The 22,677-nt window shown below is 48.1% G+C and overlaps 1 protein-coding gene across 1 annotated transcript in view; it reads right to left on the bottom strand.

Annotated features, from left to right (window-relative positions):
* Positions 1-13,048, bottom strand: part of inpp5jb (inositol polyphosphate-5-phosphatase Jb) — a 97,709-nt gene extending 84,661 nt beyond the window's left edge. Inside the window, exons 1-2 of the mRNA XM_085961417.1 lie at positions 12,710-13,048; positions 12,484-12,585 (exon numbers count right to left, since the gene is read on the bottom strand). Coding sequence (XP_085817543.1) covers positions 12,484-12,575 — 92 coding nt within the window. The 5' untranslated portion in view covers positions 12,576-12,585; positions 12,710-13,048. The remainder of the gene's footprint in view (positions 1-12,483; positions 12,586-12,709) is intronic.
* Positions 13,049-22,677: the final 9,629 nt, after the last annotated feature.

The raw sequence follows: 22,677 nt of genomic DNA, 5'->3' as shown, positions 1-22,677 counted from the left end.
TACCAACTGAGGTGCACAGACCGTTGTTGATACAGTGCAATGCCAGATGGTATTTGAATTATTTATTCCATAAAATCCTCCCTTGTCACAAACAGTGACAGTAGGAGAGGAAATAAAAACAGAAAATGCTGGAAATACTCAGCAGGCCAGGCTGGGTTCGCCCAAGGATGACTGACAATGATGGACGTAGGTCAAGTTTTAAAATAATTGCAATATTAAAAGCTTCCCTCCCCTCCCCTCCCCCCCCCCCCACTCATCTAAAGCCTCTGATTCTTACTGGGGTACAGAGTCCCAGCACCAACAACTCTCTGATAGTTCACCCAAGTGGTCATTCTTCTTCTGTGAGACCAGACAATGAGTGTCATGGGCTTCTCCACTATGGGAGGCATCGTAGGCAAGCCTGATTCTCTCTTCAATATGGGTAACTCTGGAATTACAAACACAGGCTTCACCGCAGCTGAGTTGGTAAGGCGATGATTAGCTGGGTCATACAGAACAGGGGCATCCCAGGTTTGATCTCTGGTCTGTTGAATTAGCTGGTCTCAGCGGGTGGCAGACAGAGAGCTGTACTTGGTATTGGCGCCCCGGATTAGGAGTGGAAAATCATCCAGGGTTCCAGCTGGAGATGCACCTGTGTGGATTTTCGGTGAAAACAGGATTGGGCTCAGCTGCAAAGCCCATCATGAGTAAAAGTCAGAGAGAGACATAGAGGCAAGGGACACTCAGAAAGAATGACAAATAGACAAATGCTCTCAATGAAACACACAGAGAGAACCAAAGAGAAAAATTCTGACAGACACACACGATGAGAGAGTCAAAAGAGTGTAAACACACAGAGATACTCAGAGAGAATGACAGATACATAGAGACACACACAGAAAAACATCAACACACAGTGGGAGACAGAATCAGAGAGAGAGAGTTGGACACATTGAGTGACATACGCAGCATGGTGTTAAAATAGCTAAGGCTGATTTTGAAAGAGATCCTGGGATGTTAGTAGACTCATCCCTTAACATGTCGAGTCAAAACAAATAGAATGCTGAACAATGTCAGTGAAATATAAGCTGAAGGACATCATGATAAAACTGTACAGTGCTCCAGTCAGACTGCACCTTAAGTTATGTGACTGAGACACTCAAGCTTTGAAGGCAATCCAGACAATAGCCATGAAGGTGATTCCTAGTGTGTCACCAGGAGCAGGATGCCAGGGGAGCTGAGTGTCAATGTCACCAGGGACAGGATGCCAGGGGAGCTGAGTGTCGGTGTCACCAGGAGCAGGATGCCAGGGGAGCTGAGTGTCGGTGTCACCAGGAGCAGGATGCCAGGGGAGCTGAGTGTCGGTGTCACCAGGAGCGGGATGCCAGGGGAGCTGAGTGTCGGTGTCACCAGGAGCAGGATGCCAGGGGAGCTGAGTGTCGGTGTCACCAGGAGCAGGATGCCAGGGGAGCTGGGTGTCGGTGTCACCAGGAGGAGGATGCCAGGGGAGCTGGGTGTCAGTGTCACCAGGAGGAGGATGCCAGGGGAGCTGAGTGTTGGTGTCACCAGGAGGAGGATGCCAGGGGAGCTGAGTGTTGGTGTCACCAGGAGCAGGATGCCAAGGGAGCTGAGTGTCGGTGTCACCAGGAGGAGGATGCCAGGGGAGCTGAGTGTCGGTGTCACCAGGAGCAGGATGCCAGGGGAGCTGAGTGTCGGTGTCACCAGGAGGAGGATGCCAGGGGAGCTGAGTGTCGGTGTCACCAGGAGGAGGATGCCAGGGGAGCTGGGTGTCGGTGTCACCAGGAGGAGGATGCCAGGGGAGCTGAGTGTTGGTGTCACCAGGAGGAGGATGCCAGGGGAGCTGGGTGTCGGTGTCACCAGGAGGAGGATGCCAGGGGAGCTGAGTGTCGGTGTCACCAGGAGGAGGATGCCAGGGGAGCTGAGTGTCGGTGTCACCAGGAGGAGGATGCCAGGGGAGCTGAGTGTCGGTGTCACCAGGAGGAGGATGCCAGGGGAGCTGAGTGTCGGTGTCACCAGGAGGAGGATGCCAGGGGAGCTGAGTGTCGGTGTCACCAGGAGGAGAATGCCAGGGGAGCTGAGTGTCGGTGTCACCAGGAGGAGGATGCCAAGGGAGCTGAGTGTCGGTGTCACCAGGAGGAGGATGCCAGGGGAGCTGAGTGTTGGTGTCACCAGGAGGAGGATGCCAGGGGAGCTGAGTGTTGGTGTCACCAGGAGGAGGATGCCAGGGGAGCTGAGTGTTGGTGTCACTAGTGTCCACAAGTTATGAGGAAAGTTTGGATAAAATTGAACTCTTCAGCCTTGAAAGGAGCTGACTGAGACAACACCTCATAGAAACGTATGAGTTAGTAAATATTATACACGTAGCAAATCCAGAACATTACTTCAAGTGAAACTAAAACCGCAGGACAGGGAGTTGCAGGCTCAAATTAGCAAAAGGCAAATTTAGACTGATGCCAGGAAGTTATTCCTCACGCAAGGAATAATCAACACATGGAATGGTAGGTAAAGGCAAAGCTCTGAAATCATTTAAGAAGCTGCTGTACTCTGCCATGAAGCTGTAGTTTTGTTCTAGTTCAATGAGCTCGGATGGGGCACATGGTCTTGTTCATTTGTATCTATCTTCTGATCTTGTGACACACACAGTGAAAGAGAAAAAGTAACAGGGACAGACATACAAAGAGACAGAGACACAAAAAGAACTTGCCTTTATGGAGCATCTTATCATTCCCTAACAAACGTCCCAAAGTGCTCTACAACCAATGAATTACTTTTTGAAGTGCAATCACCCTTGTTAGGTAAGCAAATATGTCTTCCAACCTGCACACAGCAAGGTCAGATAAATAGCAAATGAATAAATGATGTTAATCTGTCTTTTTGGTTAAGGAAAGAATGCTATCCAGAACACCAGGAGAACTCGCTACTCTTCTCCAAATCGATCTTTTATGTTCACTTGTAAAGGCAGATGGGGACGTGACTTGACATTTCACCTGAAAGACGGCACATCCACCACTGCAGCATTCTCTCAGCACTGCACTGAAGTGTCAGCCTAGATTATGTGCTCAAGTCTTGGAATACGGCTTAGATGCCATAATTGTCTTAATCAGTGGTGCGAATGCTACCAACTAGGTTAAACTGACACACATATAATACCCAGATAAAGATACACACAACAGATTCAGATCAAACAAGATATCTCTGCCACTGATGACTCCAGCGTTGATCAAAGTGTTGATAGGATCATGCTTAGCGAGAAGAGCAATCGCAACACCATAGATACATGTCCAGGGCACTTTCTCAGCTCACACTTTGTTTATGCTCTCCTGCAGAGCCGAGATCTTAACTACGTAGACATTGGGTTTTATTATTTTCCATAACAACAGGAGAAGAAATATAGATAGAGGTTTTTTTTTAAATCAGCCTCAACAAGTTTAAAGGACGGACCCGCAACAACCTGATCGGTGAGAATTTATGGCAAAGATTTCAAAGCCTCAGAAATACCAGGCAGACAGCTACTCGTTGTTTTCCTTGGAACAGAGGAGGCTGAGGGGAGATCTTATTGAGGTGTATAAAATTATGAGGGGCCAAGATAGAGTGGATAGGAAGGACCTATTTCCCTTAGCAGAGGGGTCAAAAACCAGGGGGCACAGATTTTACGTAATTGGGGGAAGGTTTAGAGGGGATTTGAGAGGAAATTTCTTCACCCAGAGGGTTCTGGGGGTCTGGAACTCACTGCCTGAAAGGGTGGTAGAGGCAGGAACCCTAACCACATTTAAAAAGTACTTGGATGTGCACTTGGGATGCTCTAACCTGCAGGGCTACGGACAAAGAGCTGGGAAGTGGGATTAGGCTGGATAGCTCTTTGTTGGCCGGCGCGGACGCGATGGGCCAAAATGGCCTCCTTCCGTGCTACAACTTTCTATGATTCCCCTTAGACTTCTGCACACAGTCATATTCTAGAATGGCTTTTACCCCAAAGTCATTTTTTTAATTAAAAACTAGAAGAAAAACTAATTTTGTTTGAACTTTCAAGGGCAGGCCTCTGTTAGGACCTGATTCGGGAACATTCCTCTCGGATCTCTATCCTACCAATAATGCTATGCATTCGCTGAACGCAAAGTATATTACAGTCGTCACTGCTTGACCCAATTCTGTCCGTCCTGTGTAAAAATGTTTAGTTCTGAGGACACCAGATTAGCGAGGCAGCCTGCGGGTGGATTCTGTCCTGCTCCTTGCTTCGTGAAGTGATGCACACTCAGTGAGGGGTGATTTTAACAGACCACCTGCCCGTATTACCCCTCTCCGGATTTTCGGTTCTGGTAAACCAATATTGGGAGAGGTGTACAACAGTCAGGCGATCCGATATCAACCCATTTGCACTATCACCAAAGGTTTAAACGAAGTGAGTCCTGCAATCAGACCAGCTGTTAAAGAATGCAGACAGGATCAGCTAGGGCAGAGTGAAACTCAAAACTGCCGAGGGAATCTCAAAGCAGAAGCTTGGGGGGGGGGTAAATCTGATATGCTTCAGAGGAATTTATATTGTCAGAGTAACAGAGATTGAAAACGGCAGTGCAACTGGATATAGAAAATACATTAGCAAAATACTGCAGATGTTGGAAATCCGAAATAACAACAGAAAATGCTGGAAAAACTCTTTTCTTTCCAGTTTTGAAGAAGGGTTCGACCCGAAACGTCAACTCAAATTTCTCTCCATGGATGTTGCCTGGCCTGCTGAGTTTTTCCAGCATTTTCTGTTGTTATTTATAGAAAATACATGTATTTTTCAATCAGCTGCTTCCTCTGATGTTTTAGTATGTGCGTGCACCCAGTGTGGTACTGGGCCTTACAGGACAGAGGGTCGAGGTTCATTCTGAGCAAACTTAGCAGGGAAAGGTAGAAATTTGTGACAGATATGATGAGGGAGAATAAAGCCGATCAGGCTCAGTGAATCCTGATCTGCTGCTTTTGGATTGGTTCCAGGGAAATTTGAGCTAATCGCAAAAGCAAGAGTTTTTTTGTACTACGACAAATTTAAAGTGTTACATGCATGATAGACGGGACTTTTAATATATTACAGCAAGTTGTTATATAATCTACAAAATAATTTTTATATCGATTAGCACACTGTGTGCTATAATATAACATAATATGCGCTGTGGTCTTACATCCACTAATGCAGTGTGTTATACAACCAACACCTAAAACAGTTGAACTGGTCATTATCACACTGCTGTTTGTGGGGTCTTGCTATCCCACAAATTGGCAGCTGCTTTTCCCACGTTACAACAGTAACTACAAAAAGAAGTACTTCATTGGCTGTAAAGGGCTTGGGGTGTCCTGAGGGTGTGAAAAGCGCTATAGAAATGTAAGTTCTTTCTTTCTTTATACAGGAGTGTTATACCTAGTCTAGAAAAAAATCACAGTAGTTTGTATTTATGAAGCACCTTTAGTGTAAGAAGTGTCCTAAGGCGCATCACAGATAGGTGTAAGGAAAATGCACACCAAATCAGGAGGGAAAGATTAGGTGGGGTGACTGAAAGCTTGGTCAAAAAGACGAGTCTTGAGAAGGTTTTTAAAGGTGGAGAGAGAGGTCAAATATCAGAGAGGTTTAGGGAGGGTGTTCCAAAGTGTGGGAGTGTGGCGGCTGAACGATCTTCCACCAGTGGTAGAGCAAAGGGAGGTGGGAGGATGTGCAGATGGATGGAGTCAGAAGGACGAAACACTCAGGAGGGGATAGAGCGCTGGACAGAAATAGGCTGGGGGGGAGTTTATAGCTGAGGATGAGGATTTTAAATGTAATGTGTTGGGGGACTGGGAGCCAGTGTACGGCAGAGACACTGGGGTAATGGGTGCACAGGATTCTCTGCCGCACAGGATATGTATGGCAGAAGTTTGGAGTTTATGGAAGGTAGAGGACAGGAGCCCAGCAAGGAGAGCATTAGAGTAATCAACAGCAAAATACTGCGGATGCTGGAAATCTGAAATAACAACAGAAAATGCTGGAAACACTCAGGTTTCAGGTGGATGACCCTTCGTCAGAACTGGAAAAGGTTAGAGAAAAGAGATTTTTAAGCAAGGGCTGCCATCATCATTCACACCTCATCTAGAGTCATCTTTTGTTTCTTAACTTGTCTCATTACCTCTCCTTTTGCCTCGCACCATCATCCCTTTTGTCAGTCAATCTCTCCTGCCTTCCAGCCTATCACAGACCTTCCCCTCCTCCCTGCCCCTGCTTAAAAATCCCTCTTCTCTAACCTTTTCCAGTTCTGACGAAGGGTCCTCCGACTCGAAACGTTAACTCTGTTTCTCCTCGATGCTGCCTGGCCTGCTGAGTTTTTCCAGCATTTTCTGTTGTTATTAGAGTAATCAAGTCTGGAGGAGGCCAAGGAAACTAGGGGTGAATAAGATAAGGTTTTTATTCCATTGTGCTTGCTTTTTGTGGATTCTTTAAAAGATTAGATTATATCTGTGGTTAAAGGATACTGATGACAAACAAATGACTAAACTTTATGGGCCCCAAACTGATAACGTCTTTTTTCTCTACCTGTGTTTATGACAATATTGATGCATAACAGGGAGTTTCTGAATGACAAGTGCCAGATATACTTTCAATTTCAACAACAAATGATACACATACACTAATAACAGAGTTGCAAACATTCCGTTCACATGTGGGGTGCTAAAGGACGGTTGAGCACCAAAGCTTGGGCGTTAACTGTAATAAAAATACAGGAAACTTTGTGCTATCCGGCACCGACGGGACCGCGCTGTTGCCGTTCCCTCAAAACTGCCGGACACACCAGCGTTAATGTTGAAGCATACGGAGCTTTTCATCTCCGTATCTGACAACAAACACTGTTGCTTAGCAACAGCTTCTAACCAGTCGGTCCGTACCTTGGAAGCGTCTCTGTAGCTTAGCAACAGCTTCAGAGAGACTTTGCAGAGCCTGACTGTTGGAAAAAAAAGCCACGAGAAGAAAAAAAACCTAACAAAATGGCTCCTGATTTTTGCCGGTGGCTCGAGCTTGCCGGACATTTAGCCTCCGGATAACACAAAGTTTCCTGTACTTACCATGTCAATTCATGATTAAGAACCTTAGAGATATGTTGAAGTAATAAAGAAAGGGCACTTCAAGATGGTTGTCAAATATAATGGAGTTTGGAGCCAAAACTTATCAGAACCAAGAGCTTTTAGTATTTTGACAGTTGGGTCCAGATCGGTTAAAGGAAAAGTGATCCAGCCTTGATGAAGAAATGATTGGCAGGTCGTAATGTCTAAAGTGTCCTTTGATGCTCAAGTAAAAGAGAGGTAGCTTTATCCCAGGTTTCCAGACGTGAGAGAGGAAGAAAGAGACCGGCAAGAGCGGAAGAAACAGGAGGCAAGACTAAGGAAGAGACCACTTCAGAAACAGGGAGAAGCTTGTGCAGAAGAAGAAGCTAACAGGAGTCAAGAGAAAGTTGGTTCAGTTCAGAGAGAGGGCTAGCAGTTATAGTGACCAATTATTTTTATACGGTAAGTTCTCAAAGCATAAGAAATAGACACCTAGAAATGATGTTGACGAGCATTAGCAGTGGAGCACTTCACACATTCCTATAAATTCCACTGTCTTTAGTCCAACGCAAGCATTAGCCCCATTCGAATAAATAGGATAATGGATCAATTAACAAAGCAGGTGTGGGAATGCTATACAACTGGGTTAATCAATTATTAGTAACAGTAGTGTCTAGAGTATAGAATGAACAGAATAAGCAGAGAAACAGCTGTCTGATGAACCAGGCATGAAAGTGGATCAGTGTAAACCTGCTGAAGACATAACCTGCCGTAACAAGTATATTATTGTTATATATAAAGAGACGGAACCAGCTCACTGCAGAGCATTCAACCTTGGCCCGGCAGAGCAACTACTTCCAGAGCAAGTGATTGTAAATCCTCGATTAATACCACTGGCTTAAATGGAGAGAGTACAATTACTATTGATTACGCTGCTACACAAACGGAAGACTACCTATATGTAATCTTCGGGAAAAAATGCTGAACTGACGAGATGTTATATGAAGTTGAACCAAGTTAAAGGTTGAACTGCTCTTGTGCTAAACTGAGTTATGCCATATTAATGTGAACCCAGCTAATGCTGAGCGAGTGTAAATCTGGAAAGAAAACTATCATTACTGTTTGTGATGATTTGATAAGTGCCATTTTTGTACACCTGGAATTAGGAGATACAACTTCGTGTTGCCATTATTTCTTGGTCTTTGGTAAGCCAAATGTTAAATGCTTTTCAACCAATATTGCAGTTTATTCAGGCTGTTAGCAATCTTCCTGTCATTCAGATTGCTTTAATACAGGACTACTAATATTGTCTTTACTGACAGACAACTTCAGGAAAAGTGTCGCGAACAAAACTTGGACCTTTACTGTGTCTTTGTTGATCTCACAAAGGTCTTTGATACAGTCAGTAGAGAGGGCCTCTGGAAACTACTGGCCAAGGTTGGCTGTCCCAAAAGGTTTACTCGACTGATTCCTGGGTTAAGGGAGTTATCCTATGAGGAGCGATTAAGTAGACTAGCCCTATATTCTCTAGAGTTTAGAAGAATGAGAGGTGATCTCATTGAAACATATAAAATTCTTAAGGGTCTTGACAGGGTAGATGCAGGGAGGATATTTCCCCTGGCCGGAAAGTCTAGAACCAGGGGTCACAGTCTCAGAATTAGGGGTCCGCCATTTAGGACTGAGATGAAGAGAAATTTCTTTACTCAAAGGGTTGTGAATCTTTGGAATTCTCTACCCCAGAGGGCTGTGGAGGCTCAGTCGTTGAGTATATTTAAGACAGAGATCAATAGATTTTTGGATACTAAGGGACTCGAGAGATATGGGGATAGTGTGGGAAGGTGGAGTTGAGGTAGAAGATCAGCCATGATCTTAATGAATGGCGGAGCAGGCTCGAAGGGCCGTATGACCTACTCCTGCTCCTAGTTCTTATCTTCTTATGATGCAGAGCCATGGAAGATGGTGAAGTTTCCAATATCTTCCCTGTCTCCAATGGTGTCAAACAGGTTTGAGTTCTACCTCCCACCTTGCGTAGTATCTTGTTTGCTTCTATGCTTACTTATGCCTTCAGGAATTTAGATAAAGGAGTGTATCTTCACTTCAGGAGTGGATAGCAAATTGTACAATCACTGCCACCTGCCTTCCAAAACTAAAATCCCTGAAGAACTCGTTTGGGAGCTCTTATTTGCCCACACAGAGGACCTCCAAGTCATCATGGACCATTTTTCAGAAACTTGTAAGAAATTTGGCCTCAGCATCAGGCTGAAGCAGATGGAAGACCCTAGGTGCCACCCAATATTACCATCAAGGGGCACACGCTGTCTGCAGTGGATAGGTTCATCTACCTAGGAAGCGCCATGTCGCGTGATGCACGTCTAGATTATGAGGTGAACCTCAGATGGTTTAAAGCCTCTAATGCTTTTGGAAGGCTCCATGTGAGGTTATGAGATAAAAGGGGCATTAAAATGACAACCAAACTTAAGGTCTACAAGGCAATAGTTATAACATCTTTGCTGTACGTTTGCAATAGCTGGACCACTTACAGTCGCCACATCAGAAAACTCAAACATTTCCACCTAGTTTGCCTCAGAAAGATCATGAAAATTCGATGGCGGCACAAGATTCCGGATACTGAGGTCCTGAAGAGCAAATATTCCAGGCATAGAGGTAATGATCGTAAAGGCAAAGCTAAGGTGGGCACCTAGTTCGAATGCCTAATACAAGACTACTCAAAAAGGTATTCAATGGTGAGCTGCAGCTTGGTAAACGCTCTCGTGGTGGCCAGTTCAAAAGATATAAGGATGGCCTAAAGACCAATCTAAAAGAATGTGGCATTTCAACTGACATATGGGAACATGGTACTTGTGACAGGAAAAGATGGCAAAAGATGATTTATGATGGCACAACAAAGCTTGAAGCAAGGTGTAGGCTGCTAGCCGAAGAAGAGAACCCAAAGGAAATCAAGGTGAGATCAGCCCTTAGGCCAATCTGACCTCCGATGTCCTTTGTATGGGAAAACATTCCTTACAATAAAGGCCAACATTCCATTAGCTTTTTTGGTTACTTTTTGTATCTGTGCACTAGCTTTTAGTGATTTGTGGACCTGGACACCCAAATACCATTGCTCCTCCACAGCTCCTAGTCTCTGACTACCCTGTATTTAGAAAATATTTGGATTCTTCTTTCTCAGATCCAAAGTAGATGGCCTCACACTTCCAACACTGAACTCCATCTGCCAAAGTTTTGTCCACTCACTCAATCTGTCTATGTCCCTTTGTAATTTCTTGCTCCCACCTACACAACTTAACTGTGCCTCCTAACAATGCCATCTAAAAACTTGGATATGCAACTTTCTATTCCTTCATCCAAGTCATTGATATATATGGTGAAAAACTGAGGCCCCAGCACAGGTCTCTGGGGAACACCGCATGTCACAGCCCCTAATCAGAGTACATCCCCTTTATCCCTACTCTCTGTCTCTTACCTCCCAACTAATTACCAACCCATGTCACAAGATTACCTATAACCTTCTGACTCAGGGGCAAGAATATTAGCAGCTGAGCCAAGCAGGCACTTAAGAAAGGCTGGAGAGGTAAGGTGGATGAGGCTGTGGAGGGATTTGTAAATGAGGACTAAGATTTTGAATTTAACGCGTTGGGGATAGGGGGAGACAGAGGTTGGCAAGCACAGGGGTGATGGGCAAGTGGTACTTATGTGAGAAAGGGCATGGATGGTGGAGGTTTGGATGAATTGGAGTTTATGTAGGGTGGAGGTCAGGAGGCCATTGGGGAGGATATTGAAGAAGTCAAGTCTGCAGGTAACAGAAGCATAAGTAAGGATTTAAACAGCACTGGGGGTTAGCTAAGAGATGAGCCTGATTATGCTGCAGAAGTGGTCTTGGTGGTGGATAGGATATAGGGTTTGAAACTCAGCTTAAGGTCAAACCGGATACCTAAACTGTAAAACATTTAGATCAGTCTCTGCAAGCAACCAGGGTGGGAATGGAGTTGTGGGCAAGGGTGCAGAGCTTTTGGTCAAAGCCGAACAGGTGGTTTCAGTCTGGCCAATGTTCAATTGGAGAAATTTCTACTTCATCCCTGACTTGATGTTAGACAAAGGGCTGGCTTTTGATTGAGGAGGCATGTAGGAGGCGGGACTACAACTTTCGGGGTTGTAGTCCCGCCTCCATCGAGTTCTAGCCAACCCACGTGATTTTCACTTGATTGACCTTGTTGAGCTCAGCGGGCTCAGCAGGCCAATTAAGGGCCACCCGGCAACAGGTGACATCACAGATTGACATTTCATCTGTCAAAAGCTTTTGACAGATGAAATATCAGCATTTGACAGCTGTTTGAAGCTGTCAAACACTGACAATCTGTACTCTAAGTTAATTCCTTCCTCTCAGGATGATTTAGAGATCTCTCCAGAACAGAAAGCTGAATGCTGCAACTTTTGACAGATTGCGGCCATTCTGCTTTCTGTGCCGGTGAGATGAGGGACTCCCGAGACCTGAAGGAAGAAAGGCTGTAAAGGTAAGTAAATGTAAGTAAAACTTCTTTAAACACTTTACACACACCAAACACACTTACCTCTGAACTCATGCACCCATCACTCACCTGAACACCGGACATCTCGAACCCTCCAAACCCTTCAGCCCGCCTCGCTAACTTGGTGTGGTTTGGAGCTGTCGAGAATCCCACACTTCAGCAATAAAAATAGGGATTAGGCTAAAAACTGCCTGTTAACTACCTGTTAACAGGCAGATAATTGGCACTAATCCCCTTCCCGCCTCGGGGAGGCGGGTCCCAGTGCGGGTCGGGTATCCGCCTCCTTTGAAACTGGCATGGAGGCGGGTTGGGGGCAGGATGGGTTCGTGCCCCCCGATTTCGAGATTTTAACCCCCCACACGCCTCCAATCCCGCCTCCGCGGCCTAATGAAAATCCTGCCCAAAGAATCTGACAGCACAATGATAGTCGTGAAGTTAAGGATGGTGACGAAGGAGTAGAGCTGGGTGTCGTCAACATACGTATGGAAGCTGACTGCACGGCAACAGTTAATGTCTCTGGGGATCTGCATAAGCGAGGAAAAGGAGGGGGACCAAGGATGGAGCCTTGGGGTACTCCCGAGGTGACCAGAGAAAAAGTCATTGGTACAGGTGAGCTGGCTGCATTGGAAGCAGTGAAACAAAGTGAAGAAGGACCCATGGCAGAGAGGCAGTGGAGGAGGATGGAGTTGGTAACCTTGTTGAATTCCGCATCACAACCACAGAAAATGTCAGGTGAGCAGGGTGGAAAGTGGACTGAAGGGATGGAGGCCGAGGAAAAGGAGGCATTTTTTTTTAAATGCACAGCTCCAATCTTTCCATGTTACCACATGTAGACTGGGTGAGTGTTTAAAATAAGATGGTTTGAGGCAGTGACAGATCCTATTCTCACCTGAACCCCTCGTCTCCAGTGTGGACTGCCTCTGGTACAGACAGAGAGGCAAAAGTCACCGCGGGCTGCTCCTGGACCACAGAACCGCTCATCCTGCAGGAACTGCGGGGGAAGCAAGAGATAACAGATTGTGAGAGATATCCAGCAGAGAGAGAGCGAGAGAGAGAAAGAGAGACATTAAATATGAATGTGTCCACGAAAGGCAAACAATGCAGGGCAGACCTACCTTGTACAGTATCTATAAAAGAGACTGTAAGATTGTATCCAGGAAGGTCACACAGTGTGTCTGTCCTGAGGTTGGATCGCTCAGTGTGTCTGTCCTGAGGTTGGATCGCTCAGTGCCGCTGACTCCTGACACATAAACCTGAGCGAGAGACCGAAGGAGATCAGAGAGTCTCCGGATCAGAGGTCGTCCGGCGTCCTCCGCCTTCAGGCTGCGACCTCTGACTGGTCCAGGCTGACTGGAGATGCAGTGCCGGCCGGCCGGGGATGCTGCTGCTGTTGATGCTGGGGGTTTGGCAGCGGCTCGCTGCTCTGCCCAGACTCCCGGCGGATCGCTGCTCACCGCCCGTCTCTCCAGGCTGCTCCTGTCCCTGACGTCATTGCAATAACACACCGAGCGATTTAAAGGGGAAACGCGGAGGGCTGGGTGTTCAGCACCGAGAGAGGGGGTAGTCGCGGTCTGCACAGCCCTGCCTAAAGGCACAGAAAACACTGCCTCTTGCTTGCATTTGGGGGGAGGCGGGGGGGGGGGGGGGGTTGCTGTAGCATCATTCTCAGCGTCAGCCAGTGGCTCAGTGGTAAGCACCATCGCCTCTGAGTGAGAAGGTTGTGGGTTCATAGTCCCACTCCAGAGACTTGAGCACAAGATCTAGGCTGACACTCCAGTGCAATGCTGAGGGACTGCTGCACTGTCGGAGGTGCTGACTTTTTGGTGAGACGTTAAACCGAGGCCCCATCTGCCCTCTCAGGTGGCTGTAAAAGATCCCACGGCCACTATTTTGAAACATAGAAACATAGCAGATAGGAACAGGAGTAGGCCATTCGGCCCCTCGAGCCTGCTCCGCCATTCAATGAGATCATGGCTGATCATCCAAATTCAGTACCCTGTCCCTGCTTTCTCCCCATATCCCTTGATCCCTTTAGCCTTAAGAAATATATCCAACTCCTTCTTGAATATATTTAATGAATTGGCCTCAACTGCCTTCTGTGGTAGAGAATTCCACAGGTTCACCACACTCTGGGTGAAGAAATTCCGCCTCATCTCTGTCCTAAATGGCTTACCCCTTATCCTTAGACTGTGACCCCTGGTTCTGGATTCCCCTGCCATCGGGAACATCCTTCCTGCATCTAGCCTGTCTAGTCCTGTTAGAATTTTATAAGTTTCAATGAGATCCCCTCTCATTCTTCTAAACTCCAGCGAATATAAGCCCAATCTCCTCATACATCATTCCTGCCATCCCAGGTGAATCTTTGCTGCACTCCCTCCATGGCAAGAACATCCTTCCTCAGATAAGGCGACCAAAACTGCACACAATACTCAAGGTGTGGTCTCACCAAGGCCCTGTACAACTGCAGCAAGACATCCTTGCTCCTGTACTCAAATCCTCTCGCTATGAAGGCCAACATACCATTTGCCTTCTTAACCGCCTGCTGCACCTGCATGGTTACCTTCAGCGACTGGTGCACAAGGACACCCAGGTCTCGTTGCACTTCCCCTTCCCCCAATCTATTGCTGTTCAGATAATAATCTGCCTTCCTGTTTTTGCCACCAAAGTGGATAACCTCGCATTTATCCACATTATACTGCATCTGCCATGCATCTGCCCAATCACCCAACCTGTCCAAATCATACTGGAGTTTCTCTGCATCCTCCTCACAGCACACACGCCCACCCAAATTCAATTCAATTCAATTTTATTTGCCATATGTAACCAGTACAAGTACAAGTACAATGGAATGCTTACTCCCCGTAGGGACACGTCAGCGATTTTTACAGCGCCGTCACGTCAGCTATTTACAGCGCCGTCACGTCAACTATTTTTACAAAGCACCCAGCTTTGTGTCGTCTGCAAACTTGGAGATATTACATCTAGTTCCCTCGTCTAGATCATTAATATATATTGTGAATAGCTGGGGTCCTAGCACCGATCCCTGCGGTACCCCACTAGTCACTAGAAGAAGAGCAGGGGAGTTATCCCCGGTGTCCTGGCCAATATTTATCCATCAATCAACATAACAAATACAGATTATCTGATCATTATCACATTGCTGTTTGTGGGAGCTTGCTGTGCGCAAATTGGCTGCCGCGTTTCCTACATTACAACAGTGACTACATTTCAAAAAGTACTTCATTGACTGTAAAGCACTTTGGGACGTCCAGTGGTCATGAAAGGCGCGATATAAATGCATGTCTTTCTTTCCCATCCTTCCCTTCTCTCCTGCATACACCTGGGGAACCCTCCTGGATTTCACCCAGTTGAGCCTTGGCATTGATTGTTGACAGACCATTCCCCCACGGGGGGCATCACAGTATGATCTTGTGGAGTACACCCACCACACACATTTTCCGATAGGGGTCACTGGATAGCAATCAGGAGCAGAAATGTTGGCTGATTCCCTCCCCATTGTAAAATGTAGGGTGTGAGATTAGGTAATTTTTTAGAGTTTTGTTTGTTCTACCTTTGGTGGGCAGGAACAATCTAACATGACCTTTACCCAGGAGTGGGTGCAGTCTGTGTTAGCGTGAACTGCACATGGTCTGTGGTCTATCTTTGCAAAATGTTCCATACTGTCTGAGTTCCATCCAACGCTTCTTTCTGTAATATCAATGTTACCAATAATCCACCTGGGTAGGGCTCGAATTCCACTAGTTTATGCATTTTCCTTTAATTCGTGTAAAGGCATTTTGCTTTAGATTTTAAGCTTGGTAACTTTATTCCTATTTTACCACATTTGCATTCCTCTCTTTTCTCTGAAAAGAAGGGGTATATCCTCACCTATCTTTTAGTCCTTCTCATCATTTTGGGAGCATTGATGATTACTGTAGATACTCAAGTTTAACTCTCATTATGATTAAAATCCTGAACTTCTGTTTCACAGAGTAAACCTTAGCCAACAGTTTAGGGGGAATTTGACCTTTCTGGCAGGAAAGGAGTGGGAGGAACAGTTAAAATGGAGCGGCTCTATTTCCCGTTCTGTTCCCATCAGTTCCCCATTTTAACACCACTGGTCTTAAGAACATAAGAACTAGGAGCAGGAGTAGGCCATTCGGCCCCTCGAGCCTGCTCCGCCATTCAATGAGATCATGGCTGATCTTCGACCTCAACTCCACTTTCCCCTCGATCTCCATATCCCTTGATTCCTCTGGAGTCCAAAAATCTATCGATCTCGGCCTTGAATATGCTCAACGACTGAGCCTCCACAGCCCTCTGGGGTAGAGAATTCCAAAGATTCACAGCCCTCTGAGTGAAGAAATTTCTCCTCATCTCAGTCCTAAATGGCCGACCCCTTATCCTGAGACTGTGATCTCTCGCTCTAGACTCTCCAGCCAGGGGAAACAGCCTCTCAGCATCTACCCTGTCAATCCCTCTCAGAATCTTATATGTTTCAATGAGATCACCTCTTATTCTTCTAAAGTCCAGCGGAATTTTGGCAGTGGAGGAGGCTCTGCCAGACTCTGGGACTCTCTAATAAATGTGAATTGGGGTCCCACGACACACACGGGCTGTGGTAAACCACTGTTACCGTTCACAACCGTTCACTATTGCTACACTGTTGTTATCACTGTTTACACTGTTGTTATCACTACACAAGGTTACCTCTTGCCACGCACGCTGTTATACCTAGGCATACCTCAGCTGACTCCGCCCATGGCTCCGCCTGCTTGCCCAGGTATAAAGGTGACCGCTTGGCTAGTATTCTTCCTTGTTGGAACCGATCACCCACGAGGGTGGGCTCTGTTATTTAGCCAATAAAAACCTATAGTTACTATCTTAACTCGTCGCTTTTCATGGAATGAATTGATAGGTATATCAATTTTATTGGCTAAATTTTGAAATGAGTGGATCAGAGCAGCCAAACGACCAGCCAAACGGCCAGCTACAACAGCCCCAGCAGCCGACCTGGCTGCGAGCCCTCCGACCGCCGTACCTGGATCTAAACCCACAGGCAGCGAATTCAGCCCTCGACTTCGAACACTGGCTGAGCTGTTTCGAATCCTACCTGGGAGCCTCTGGCGTGCCTCCGGAATCCAAACTAAGAGTCCTGACCGCCCAGGTGAGCCCTAAAGTATTTGCACTCATCCGGGACCTTGCTACATACGAGGACGCCCTCAACCTGCTAAAAGAGCAGTACTGGAGCCCAGTAAATTCAATGTATGCCAGACATCTCCTAAGATCCCGCTCGCAACAGCCAGGAGAGTCTGTAGATGAATTTTTACGGGCGCTACAAACACTCGGCAGGGACTGTGACTTTAAAGCTGTAACGGCTGCAGAAAATACTGAAGGAAATATCTGCGATGCCTTCGTGAAAGGCCTTCGGTCCGACTACTCACGGCAAAGACTGCTCGAATCAAAGGACCTCGAATTGAAAACAGCTGCAGCCCTCGCTCGCTCCCTGGAAGTGGCCCATCGGGACCTCGAGGCGTACTCCAGGTACAGTGCTGCGCGACCCTGGGACTCGGGCCCGACTCCGGCCGCAAAATCCCTCGCACCGCCGCCCCTGGGACCTACTACGGCGTCGATGTCCCGGAATCGATCGGGACCGCCACCCCCGGGACCTGTTGCGGCAGCGGACCTCCGCGATCAGGCCGCCAGCTGCTTCTTCTGTGGCCAGGCGAGACATCAAAGGGCGCGCTGCCCTGCAAGGAACGCGACCTGCTCCGGCTGCAAAAAGAAAGGCCACTTCGTAAACGCCTGCAGGGGGAAAGCCACAGACGCCAGCAGTGTCTCATGTGAGTTGTGGGGGCGGCCATCTTTGATCAAGGCCACAGATGCCAGCATTGCATCATGTGAGTCGTGGGGGGGGGCCATCTTTGATCAAGGCCACAGACGCCAGCAGTGCCTCATGTGAGTTGTGGGGGCGGCCATCTTCTCCGCCATTTTGTCCAACTTTGTGGGGATCCGCGTCATGGGCGCCGCCATTTTGTTCGCCGCACTCGGCCACCGTTTTGTCTCCAGACCCGACCACCGCCTCACCTGCAGACTACAGCAGCTCACTCAGCCATACACTGGCCTCCGTCACGCTTGACCAAGCTCTCCCGCATCATCTGTCCAAGTCCATGATGGACATCGAAGTAAACGGCCATGCCACGACCTGCCTGTTCGACAGCGGAAGCACGGAGAGTTTTATTCACCCAGACACGGTGAGCTGCTACTCCCTCACTGACCGGCCAACGCGCCATCGGATCTCGATGGCGGCGAAGTCCCATTCAACAGACATCAGCGGCTACTGTGTGGTGACCCTGTCGGTTAGGGGCACGGAATATAAAAACTTTAAACTTCTCGTCCTGCCCCAGCTCTGCGCTGCCATCCTACTAGGGCTGGATTTCCAATCCCACCTTCAAAGTGTCACTTTGGCTTACGGTGGATCCCTCCCCCCACTCACAGTCTGCAACCAGCAAAATTTAAACCGCCCGCCGCGTACCACCTGCGGCCTCTCCACCCTCAAAGTCCCGCCCCCCTCCTTGTTCGCTAACCTCACCCGTGACTGTAAACCGGTCGCTACCAAGAGCAGGCGGTACAGCGCCGGGGACAGAGCTTTTATTAGCTCTGAGGTGCAGCGACTCCTGAAGGAGGGCATCATCGAGGGGAGCACCAGCCCCTGGCGTGCCCAGGTCGTAGTCGTTAAGACCGGCGATAAACACCGCCTGGTCATCGACTACAGCCAAACCATAAACCGGTACACCCAGCTGGACGCATACCCCCTTCCCCGCATATCTGATATGGTCAACCAGATTGCACAGTACCGGGTATTCTCCACCATCGACCTCAAGTCGGCCTATCACCAACTCCCTATCCGCCCTGAGGACCGCCAGTATACCGCCTTCGAGGCGAATGGCCGCCTCTACCACTTCCTTAGGGTTCCCTTCGGCGTCACCAACGGGGTTTCGGTCTTCCAAAGGGAGATGGACCGGATGGTTGACCAGAACGCGCTGCAGGCCACGTTCCCTTATCTAGATAACGTCACCATCTGCGGCCGCGACCAGCAGGACCACGATGTTAATCTGGAGAAATTCCTCCGTACGGCCCAACGGCTGAACCTCACTTACAATAAGGAGAAATGTGTGTTTAACACCTCGCGCCTTGCCATCCTCGGCTGCGTAGTAGAGAACGGAGTCATCGGCCCCGACCCCAAAAGAATGCGCCCCCTCATGGAGCTTCCCCTCCCCCACTGTCCAAAGGCGCTGAAGAGAACCCTGGGGCTCTTCGCTTAGTATGCCCAATGGGTGCCCAATTATGCGGACAAAGCCAGACCCCTCATGAAGTCCACCTCCTTCCCCCTGACAGCAGAAGCAGGCGCAGCCTTCTCCCTCATAAAAGGAGACATTGCGAAGGCCACAATGCACGCAGTGGATGAGTCCATCCCTTTCCAAGTGGAAAGCGATGCATCCGACTTCGCCCTAGCTGCAACCCTGTGGTAAACCACTGTTATACCTGTCTGTAGAGGTATGTGTATTCCACTAGGTACAGGTCTGGACATGCCTCGGCTGACTCCTCCCACTATTCCAGGTATATAAGTGACTACCTCCCAGTCCCTTAGTATTCTGGACGGGTCGACCACTCGAGACAAGACCTTCATTCTTTAGTTAATAAAAGCCTGATTGTTACTCGCTCAACCTCAGTCTTTTGAGTAATTGATGGCGCATCAAACCCTTAACCAGGCGGGGAGACCTGTGGCCTTCTTCTCAAGGGCCCTCCAGGGTCCTGAGATCCGACACTCTTCTGTCGAGAAGGAGGCCTAGGCGATTGTGGAGGCGGTACAACGCTGGAGGCATTACCTGGCAGGCAAACGATTTACCCTCCTCACCGACCAACGTTCGGTTGCTTTTATGTTTAATAACAAGCTGAAGGGCAAAATCAAGAACGACAAGATCTTGAGGTGGAGAATTGAGCTCTCCACCTACGATTACGATATCTTGTACCGGCCTGGTAAACTCAACGACCCCCCAGATGCTCTATCACGAAGTACATGCGCCAACGCGCAAGTTGATAGACTGTGGACCCTCCACAACGACCTCTGCCACCCCGGGGTCACCAGACTTTACCACTTCATTAAGGCCCGCAACCTGCCCTACTCCATCGAGGAGGTCAGGACCATGACCAGGAACTGCCAAACCTGTGCCGAATGCAAACCGCATTTCTATAGGCCGGACAGAGCAAGCCTGATCAAGGCCACCCGCCCCTTCAAGCGCTTGAGCATCGACTTTAAGGGGCCCCTCCCATCCTCTGACCGTAATGTGTACTTCCTCAACATTATTGGCGAGTACTCCCGTTTCCCCTTTGCCATCCCCTGCCCAGACATGACCAGTACCACGGTCATCAAATGCCTGAACGACCTCTTCGCCTTGTTCAGGTTCCCGAACTATATACATAGCGACCGGGGCGCATCCTTCATGAGCGAGGAACTTCGCCAGTTCCTGCTCGCGAGAGGTATTGCTGCAAGCAGGACCACCAGCTACAACCCCCGGGGGAACGGCCAGGTGGAAAGAGAAAACGCGACAGTTTGGAAGGCCGTCCTCTTAGCCCTAAAGTCTAAGGGCCTCCCAACCTCTCGCTGGCAGGAAGTCCTCCCGGCAGCGCTCCACTCCATCCGGTCACTGCTTTGCACTGCCATTAACGCCACCCCCCATGAACGAATGTTTGTTTTCCCCAGGAAGTCGACTACGGGAACCTCGCTACCAACATGGCTGACTTCTCCGGGGCCCGTCCTGCTGCGGAAGCACGTGAGGACCCATAAAACGGACCCCCTGGTCGAGAGGGTGGACCTCCTGCACGCCAACCCCCAGTACGCCTATGTGGCATACCCAGACGGGCGGGAGGACACTGTCTCCTTGCGAGACCTCGCACCCTCGGGCACCCCTGAGATACCACCGTTACCCCCCACCACTCCCCCAAATCCAGCTCCTGTAGACGGCATGCCGGAACCCCAGGAGCCTTCGTCGACCACGCAGACACCAGCATTAACATCGGATACTGCACCACCGCCGCCGCTGCTGCGCCGATCAGAAAGGCTTACGAGGCCTCCTGAGAGACTGACATACACGAACTGGTAGTACACTTCACCCCGCCGGACTCAATTTTAAACAAGGGGTGAATGTGGTAAACCACTGTTACCGTTCACAACCGTTCACTATTGCTACACTGTTGTTATCACTGTTTACACTGTTGTTATCACTACACAAGGTTACCTCTTGCCACGCACGCTGTTATACCTAGGCATACCTCAGCTGACTCCGCCCATGGCTCCGCCTGCTTGCCCAGGTATAAAGGTGACCGCTTGGCTAGTATTCTTCCTTGTTGGAACCGATCACCCACGAGGGTGGGCTCTGTTATTTAGCCAATAAAAACCTATAGTTACTATCTTAACTCGTCGCTTTTCATGGAATGAATTGATAGGTATATCATGGGCAATGGGATTTTAACCTGCTCTTGGGTGGCCCTCCACCCACAGAGAGCTGGTGAGAGGCAAGCGAGTCCCTCTAAGATAAGGTAAATAAACTTTCCTTCGTGGGGCCTGGAGGAGGAGTGCAGCAGAGGGACGTTCTAAGGTTGGAGTTCAGCCAGTACCGGGGCAGAGTGCAGGTGTTCTCCGCATCTGTCTTTGCTATGCAGCTGACCTGAAGTGCTTCATGTTGTCTCAGTGCCTGACTACTGAAAGTATTCTTTCCACAGCACAGGTATACTTCAACTCAGTGAGCACAAAACTGATAATAAAAATAAAATAAGAGAGAGAAACCTGTTGCTGGGTTGTTCATTTGTTGCTGTTTGAAGTGCCAACCAGCCACAGTTAATTTGCATATAGACACGTGATGTCAAAGTGTAACACAGGAACTGCTTAAACTGAATGAATGATTTACAGTATATTAACCCAATGAATATATTACAAACAGTTATGGTGGTAACAGCAGTAACCTTTGACCTCCGTACTTATGGGGTTCAGCCTATCCTTCCTGCCGATAATGGCTTTCGCAAAAATTGCAGTGCTCCTAAACCCTGTAAGAACAACATTAATCCACTCAAAAGCAAATCTTCTGTTACCAGGCAGTGCAGGTTCACGAAGAGCCAGAGGTGGAGCCAGCCACAGAACATGAATGATTGCCGACAACTCAGGTCACCATTGCTGCTAATCCAGAAAACTGCTTATCAGCAAAAGTGTTTATATTTAACAAGAATATATTTTAGCTCTATGGATGTGCATGGAGGAATAGTGCAGCAATCCAACATTGTCTCATGTCAAACCTATTCTATTTGGCCTACCTCTTAAAGGGGCAAAGTCTTCATCAAAAAATGTGTCTTGTCTATGCATAATACAGTGTATCCTATTTATATATAATAGTGTATCCTATATATATATTTATATATAGTGCAGTGTGTATCCTGTATGTAATATTAAATTGCAATTTCCACTAATTGGTCATGCTTGATTCATTGTTTTCATATATCATTAGTGGTTCCTCAATGGATGCTTATCCACATGTTTCTTTGTGTTTGAGTGGTACAATATTCCAATCTTCAGCTGTGATTTGTTATTGTATTGGGAGCCAATCAACGGCAAAGAATTTGCATACATACATGTGATACCAAAATGTGACACATGAGGATACATATGAGATCACCACCTCAAATGCAGCCCTTACCCCAGGACACCGCACCATACCATACCACCCACCACACCATACCATACCACCCACCACACCATACCGTACCACCCACCACACCATACCATACCACCCACCACACCATACCGTACCCCTACCACACCGTACCATACCACCCACCACACCGTACCGTACCACCCACCACACCATACCATACCACCCACCACACCGTACCGTACCACCCACCACACCATACCATACCACCCACCACACCATACCATACCACCCACCACACCATACCGTACCACCCACCACACCATACCTTACCACCCACCACACCGTACCGCACCACCCACCAGACCACACCGTACCAC

This window comes from Somniosus microcephalus, chromosome 19 (assembly GCF_052327205.1).
Source record: "Somniosus microcephalus isolate GS21.2 chromosome 19, FLI_Smic_1.0, whole genome shotgun sequence".
NCBI classification, from domain to species: Eukaryota; Metazoa; Chordata; class Chondrichthyes; order Squaliformes; family Somniosidae; genus Somniosus; species Somniosus microcephalus.
Note: the sequence above shows the minus strand (reverse complement) of the source record. Positions and strands in the feature narration are given on the sequence as shown.